At 38.1% G+C, this 7,637-nt stretch overlaps 1 protein-coding gene and 1 long non-coding RNA gene across 2 annotated transcripts in view; one reads left to right on the top strand and one right to left on the bottom strand.

The window, feature by feature from the left end:
• Window positions 1–7,637, bottom strand: part of LOC128248748 (uncharacterized) — a 65,157-nt gene that overhangs the window by 16,447 nt on the left and 41,073 nt on the right. The gene's annotated exons all lie outside the window — the stretch shown is intronic.
• The window catches only part of LOC106881506 (formin-like protein 3), a 78,721-nt gene continuing 77,560 nt past the window's right edge, over window positions 6,477–7,637 (top strand). Inside the window, exon 1 of the mRNA XM_052970744.1 lies at window positions 6,477–7,061. Coding sequence (XP_052826704.1) covers window positions 6,842–7,061 — 220 coding nt within the window. The 5' untranslated portion in view covers window positions 6,477–6,841. The remainder of the gene's footprint in view (window positions 7,062–7,637) is intronic.

The following is a 7,637-nucleotide window of genomic DNA, read 5'->3' on the forward strand; positions in this document are numbered from 1 at the left end:
ACTACAATTCCCCCTCTTCAAATGCTTTCACTCCACTCTACACCTTTGTTCACCATCCAACTCGAACTGAAGCAAGGGTTTCTATGTTTTCTGGATCCATTCCAAGTGACTTCATAGTAGTCCTTATGCTGTCCTTAAACCTTCTTTTAGATTTACGCTGATAGCGTTTCCCCTCTGTAAGCTCACCATAAAACAGCTGTCTCAGCATGCATTCATCTGCCATTCAAACAATATGGCCACACCATCTCATTTGGTTTCTCAAAATCATAGCTTTAATTGAGGTGATACCTGCAGATGCAAGGACATCTATGTTTGGAGTAAAAGAACTCCATTTAATTTTTAAAATGCGATGAAGGCATTTTTGGTGCAATTGTTCTAACAATTTAAAATTCCTTTCATAACAAGTCCAAGTTTCACAACAGGGATGGTAAGACAAATACATGGTAAGGAATACAACAGGGATGGTAAGACAAATGATTTGTAAAGAGCCAGCTTTGTATTCTTATTTATATGTCGCTGGCACCAAATGCATGGCTCCAAGCCACCAAATGCTTTTGCTGCCCTTTGAATTCGCAGCTGTATTTCCGTATCAAGATTTCCATCATTTTGAACAGAGCTTCCAAGGTAGATGATTGAATCGACAACCTCAAATAATTTACACTTTACAAAAATTTTAGATGGGTTACAAACAGCACTACATGCAGGTTGATGCATTACAACTGTTTTTTTTTCAAGTTGATGATCAAGCCAAAATCACCACAAGCCAAGTCAAATGCAGATACAAGAGATTGCAGACCTGTTTCAGAATGACTGACAAGATCGCAATCGTCAGCATACAAAAGTTCCCTAATGAGTGAAGTGAAAACCTTCGTTTTGAATTTCAGTCTGGTCAGATTAAAACCATTCCCTGTTGTTCGATATTTTATGTAAATACCCTCCTCAGAGTTTTGAAAAACATGTGACAACACAATAGCAAAGTATATTGCGAAGAGAGTGGGTGCATCAAGGTCTCCTTACTTTATTCCATTTTCCATGGCAAAAGATTCAGAGAGCCTACCACCAAAGTTAACTCTAGCTTTCATATCTTGATGCAAAGCCCTTATCATGTTTACAAATTTTTCTGGGCAACCTATTTTCCTTAGAATTAGCCACAGAGCATTTTGATTAACAGTACTGGATGCTTTGTTCAAATCAACAAAGCAATGGTATAGAGCAAGATTTTGTTCAATGCACTTTTCTTCTAATTATCTGACAGTAAAGATATAATCAGTTGTGCCCCTGGAGGAACAAAAACCACAGTGAGACTTAGATACTATATTTGGAACTATGAAGGTATTTAGACATTCTAACAAAATGTGGGCAAGTACCTTTCCAACCACAGACAAAAGCGAAATCCCACGAAAATTACCACACAGATCCTTTGGCCCTGATTTATACAAGGAGACAAAAATGGCATCAATCCAGTCTTGAGGCACTTTCTCAGTTCTCAGAGTTTAAAGATTTTGTCACCCCCATATTTCAAGACTTCTGCACAGATTCCATCAGACCCTGAAGACTTATTGTTATTCGGCTTATTCACAGCTAAATAAATGTCATTTAGTGTTGGTTCAAATGCCAACTCTTCTATAACTGGAAGGTGTTCGATTTTTTCTATCGTCCTCATGTCAGCAGATGATGGTCTATTCAAAAGTGCAGAAAAATGTTCTACCAGTACTTATGAATAGAAGTAGTGTCAGTCAGAAGCAAATGTCTATTTGCTGTTCTCACTGGGAGCTTTTGAAGAAGATTTTGGGCCATATACCTCCTTAACATAAGAGTACAAACCCTTGGCATCATTTCTATCAGCTGCTTCTTGTGCCCCTTTTGCTCTATCATTCAACCATTCCTGTTTAATTTTCCCTTTCAGCTTTCTGTAAGCTTCATTTGAATTGGGGTTCAAAGATTGAGAAAGAAGTGTATTGCCTAAGTTTTGTTTTTCTAAAATTAGATCATGAATTTCTGCTGGTCTATCTGAGACCAGACACTGGACTTATGTGATTTAAATCCCACTGACGAACTTGCAGCCTGAAATACTTTTGTTTTGAAATCTTCAGATAGATTGTTTGGGTCAAGATTGATACTTTCTACAGCATGGTGGAATCTTTGCAGGCTGCTTGATAATTTAAAGTTTGTAGCATTTTACTTTTTGGGTACCTTAGGACGAGACTGTCGATTTTTAGGCATTATCGAAAAATCTATTTTTCCAGCTCTCTGCCCCTCTCATGGCCTGAACACTAGAAACGTCTTTCATATCACATTTTCTGATCAGAATATAATTTATGAGATGCCAGTGCCTACATATTGGGTGCATCCAGACAGTTTTATATTTATTTTTCTGCTTAAACAGAGTGTTAGTAACAACCAGATTATTCTCAGTACAAAATGTCAAAAGAGCTACTCCATCTTTATTACATTTTCCAATCCCATGTCGACCTAAAACAGGCCATGAAACATAGTTCTTTCGAACTCTTGCATTGAAATCTTCCAATATGACCAGCTTGTCAGAAATTGGTACTTTCCTCAATAATTGTGCTAGATCATCATAAAATTGTCCTACAGTTTCATCAGAGTGTGACATTGTTGGTACATAAATACTGACAACGGTAAGAAACCTACCTTTTGTCAGTTTGATACGGCATGACATGATCTGTTCAGATATATCACTTGGAAATTCTGCAATGGAGGATACTAGTGTATCCTTGAAAGCAAACCCAACACCAGATTCTCTACGTTGACCCCAAGGTAGGCCTCTCCAAAAGACAGTATATCCATAAGTAGGTTCATTTACTTGACTCTCACCAGGGAGACGAGTTTAGAGAGTGCAGCTATATCAAGGGAATACTTCTTGAGCTCGCATGCAATAAGTGCAGTACGCCTTTCTGGCCTCTTGTTGAAATTATCATCAAGAAATGTGCGCTCATTCCAACAACCAAAATTCAAAGGATGTTTATTTTTACTTTTTCTTGAAGATTATTTGACCACAGTGGCAGGATGACAACCGGATCCAGCCTGTGATACACTGGAACACTTGTCAAGCCAGACCTGTTCCCCTGACATTCTCATATATATATATGCATATTACTTGTTGTGTCGCTTCAAGTTGATTCCACTGCGTGCTGTGAAGAAAAAGTTGTACAGTGTATAGAAATAAATCACACACCTCTTGATCATGAGAAGCAGTAAACTAGAGTCTTCTTGAAATAATGAGCCTTACTATCACCTAAGTCTCTTTCTCTTGTTAAAAGCGCATCCTTAACATTGCTTGGACTGCATTCAAACATCTGGCTGTTCTCTTTAAAGTTAGAAGATACATCACTTGAGGACCACAATGGAATAACTCATGTCTGGAACAGTGCTGCTGTTGCATCCACAGACGATTGTATCCAGAAAAGGGCCCATCCAAAAAAATTTGGCATTCTCATTCCACTCTCCACTTTACCACCTCTTACCAGCCATGTTATTTCACACCCCACACCAAGCACTGCACAAACCACTACATCCATTCTTTCTTTTGGCCATCTGCAATTTCCTCCCCGCTTATGTCATTCCTGCTGGTTTTAGGTTGCAAAGATTCAAGAGAAACATTAATGGCAGTAATCTCACCACACTTGAAAGGCCTGCCAAGGCTACAGGCACTGCTATTTCTTTTAGATCCAGCAAGTAATATATACATACTGATCAACTGAGAATGCACAGGAGAGACTGCAAGTTCAAGAACATTCTAACAGTGATGTAGCGAGAGTGTGTGCCAGCCTGAGTAGCCTTTGAAATTTCTACCTCAACCACTGGGCCCCCAAGCTTACACAGGCTTATTCAATAGATTCAAAAATGTTGCCCCCAGAAAAGCACTGCCTTGGTGAACCACTCCTCAACTTTTCTATCCTAGCTATGTTACTGCTCCTTAGGTTTATCGCCCTTTTTCCTAGGTTGACTATGATCTGATCTTTTCTGGTAACAGGATGCAAAAGTTGAATTGAAAATGCTCGAAGGTGAAACGGACATCAGAAAGTATCTCATCTGATATGTTTATATTCCACTAATCCGCAGCTCTGGACTGGTTCTTTATCAACCAGAAATATATTAAAAGCAAAGTTTATGTTGGTGGGATTAGAACACAGAGTTCAGAGAGCTGGAATAAATATGGGTTTCAGTTTTTGGCACAAGACCTGCAACATTGACATCCATGGTACTTATTTTTTCGACTCTGAAAGTATGAAAGGCAAAGTCAACCCCAATGGTATTTAAATGCAGAACGTGTGCTAACGATTCTGCCAGCTCGCTGCCTTAGTCTGAATAAATATTGGCTTCAAATTTTGGCATAGGACCGACAATTTTGGAGGCGGGAGTAAGTCGATGTAATTGACTCCAGCACTCAGTTGGTACTTATGCTATCAACCCTGAGGAGAAGAAAGGCAAAGTTGACCCTAGTGGAATTTGAACACAGAACATAGGGCCAGAAGAAATGCCGCTGAGCGTTTTGTCTGGCATGCTAATGATTCTACTCATGCACCACCTTAGTCAGAGTAAATATTGCAAAGCACCATCGCTTCTAACTACCATCACAATGTTGACACACGTGTGCATGTACACACTATGTATGTATGAGAGAGCAGCATGTCATCAAAGTGACTCTGGGGTATAAATACATGAAGCCCAATATACTCATCATGACTGCTCATCTGATAAGAGTACACCAGACATCATAACCATATGTGTGCGACTTGCTGTGACCTTATATCAAGATAAACATCACATCACCTTGCAGATGGGGCCCAGTTAGAATTTTCTTCAGGTCGAATAGCCTATCCCAGTCAAAAGGTCCCTGAATAAAGGCTGATGAAAGATAATGAATGAAACACCTATGGTTCCAGAGATTAATTTTTCAAACCACAAAAAAAATCCTCTCAAAACATGGCTGTGATGCTCCCCCATTACTCCTGCTCTTGATTTGAGATGCACATATCATCAGCCACAAAGGAACATGCTCAACTGGTTAAGGTCAAGCAACCAACTAGCAAATATATGGTATTGAACAGAATATTTTCTGTAGTCCATCTTTTACACTAAGACAAAATGTGTGAAAGTTAATACTTCCAATCAGTTAAGATGAGAAACCATGTATGTATGTATGTATGTATGTATGTATGTATGTATGTATGTATGTATGTATGTATGTATGTATGCATGTATGTGTGTGTATCTATGTATACACATATATGTATATTATATATATATATATATATATATATATATATATACACACACCAATATCTATCTATCTATCTATCTATCTATCTATCTATCTATCTAAATATATACTTTATCAATAAAGCTGCAAAAACAAGAAAAGATCCCAAAATCATCCCAAAACTGTTACTCAGAGTTTCACATTCCCGTTCGTCGGACGTGTAACTCAGAGTAACAGTTTTTGTGATGTTTTTGCAGCTTTATTAATAAAGCATAATACTCTACCTCTGGTAGTCGAGTACTATTTTTTTTCTACCTTGTTACACATTTATGTGCTTATTCAGGTGTATCTAAATATATACACACATACATACACACCTGCAAGCACATACACACACGCCTACGCACACACACACACACACACATATGTGTATATATATTTGTATATTATATATGCATAGGCGGAGGGATGGCTGTGTGGTAAGTAGCTTGCCTACCAACCGCATGGTTCCGAGTTCATTCCCACTGCGTGGCATCTTGGGCAAGTGCCTTCTACTATAGCCTCGGGCCGACCAAAGCCTTGTGAGTGGATTTGGTAGACGGAAACTGAAAGAAGCCTGTCGTATATATGTATATATGTGTATGTGTGTTTGTGTGTCTGTGTTTGTCCCCCAACATCGCTTGACAACCGATGGTGGTGTGTTTACGTCCCCGTAACTTAGCGGTTCGGCAAAACAGACCGATAGAATAAGTACTAGGCTTACAAAGAATAAGTCCTGGGGTCGATTAGCTCAACCAAAAGGCGGTGCTCCAGCATGGCCAGAGTCGAATGACTGAAACTAAGTAAAAGAGTAAAAGAGTATACACACATTTACGTACGCGTACATTGAATGTATCATAGATATTCTCAGAAATACACATGCATTCATACATGCATGTTTGTATTACGCGTGCGCACCCCCCCACCCCAAAGTGGATGTGTGAAAGTATGAATGCATAGAAAGACTAAAGATTTCCGAATTATGTTTTTGAAAGGACAGTGTATAAATATAAATATGTATTATATCATAAGCACAATATATTTATGTGCATCCTATATGAGTACGTGTGACTAATTTATAAGCTTTCAAGTTCACACGCTCATTAAGTTTATTTATCTATTTTGTCCACTAATTTTCTCTAATAAACTCAGCCGAAAACCTGTTTAGCGTGGGCTTATTTCTACTGACAAGGGGACGACCACACTTCTTTCACTTGGCCGACAACCAAGCGCCGGATGAACACATGTTGCGATTCCCTTCCATCTCTATCTCAATTTCTCTCTCTCACTTAATTTATGCCAATTATTTATGATATACTTATGATAGTCAGTCATATATTTGTTATATATATGTTATTTACGCAAGTAAATGATATTATCTAATACCATAATTCAACCATACTCTAGTTGTTCTTACACGCATTTTTTATATTGTTGTAATATCTTTGGAAATTCAACAATATCAAAATTCTGATCGATAAGAAAAAACAACAACAAAGATTAGATCATTCCTCTTTGTAAAATAAACAAAACTTTCATTCGAATTTATCTTGGTGAGGGAAAGAAATATCTAGAATGGTACGGAATCAGTCGGAATCTTTTGAAGTGCCATTGGGCGATCAGAAATTTCAAAGAGGTTTCGTTACGAATGGCAGTCAAAGAAAAACCCGACACAGCACGCAAACAGCTCTTGTCGCGATGTCAGCATCTGTTTGGACTGGAGGATCCACCGCATATGATGCTTTTGGCCGAAACCGTGATGACACTATTTTAACTCTTGATGGATTCATGTCTGGTATGTGCATGTTTTACTAAAAATTTCATTATTTGCATTTATTGTTGTTGTTATTTAACCCCAGATCAACCCCGATTGAGCGGGCCTTTGGTCAAAAACATTCTTGCCGTGAGCACCACGCAAAACGTGGAATCCATTATATCCATTATATCTCTCCACTTTCTTACCTAATAATATTCGATATTTGTATAGGATATTTATTAAAGAATTATATCTTCAAAATATAATATACTAGCAGAAATACCCGGCGTTGCCCGGGTTAAAGAGAATAATGAAATCTAAAAACGCCGTCTAGACTACGCATCATCTTTATATATAGAGATGTATATACACACACGCACCCAAACACACGTATATATATGTATATCAATATAAATATATGAAAGTCAATGAAGTTTCGTAAAAGAAGGTGATCATGTACATACTTTCTTGCTGTTGTGATTATAACACCTCATTGTAAACTATGTTCCTTGTTTTCCCTTGTGGAGCATATACAAATAGGTTTTTTGTTGCTGCCCACTCTTGAGCAGCCAACATACAGTTGTCCATGTGAGAAGCAGGGCTCTTCCAAGAGAA

This window comes from Octopus bimaculoides, chromosome 1, assembly GCF_001194135.2.
Source record: "Octopus bimaculoides isolate UCB-OBI-ISO-001 chromosome 1, ASM119413v2, whole genome shotgun sequence".
Lineage (NCBI taxonomy): Eukaryota > Metazoa > Mollusca > Cephalopoda > Octopoda > Octopodidae > Octopus > Octopus bimaculoides.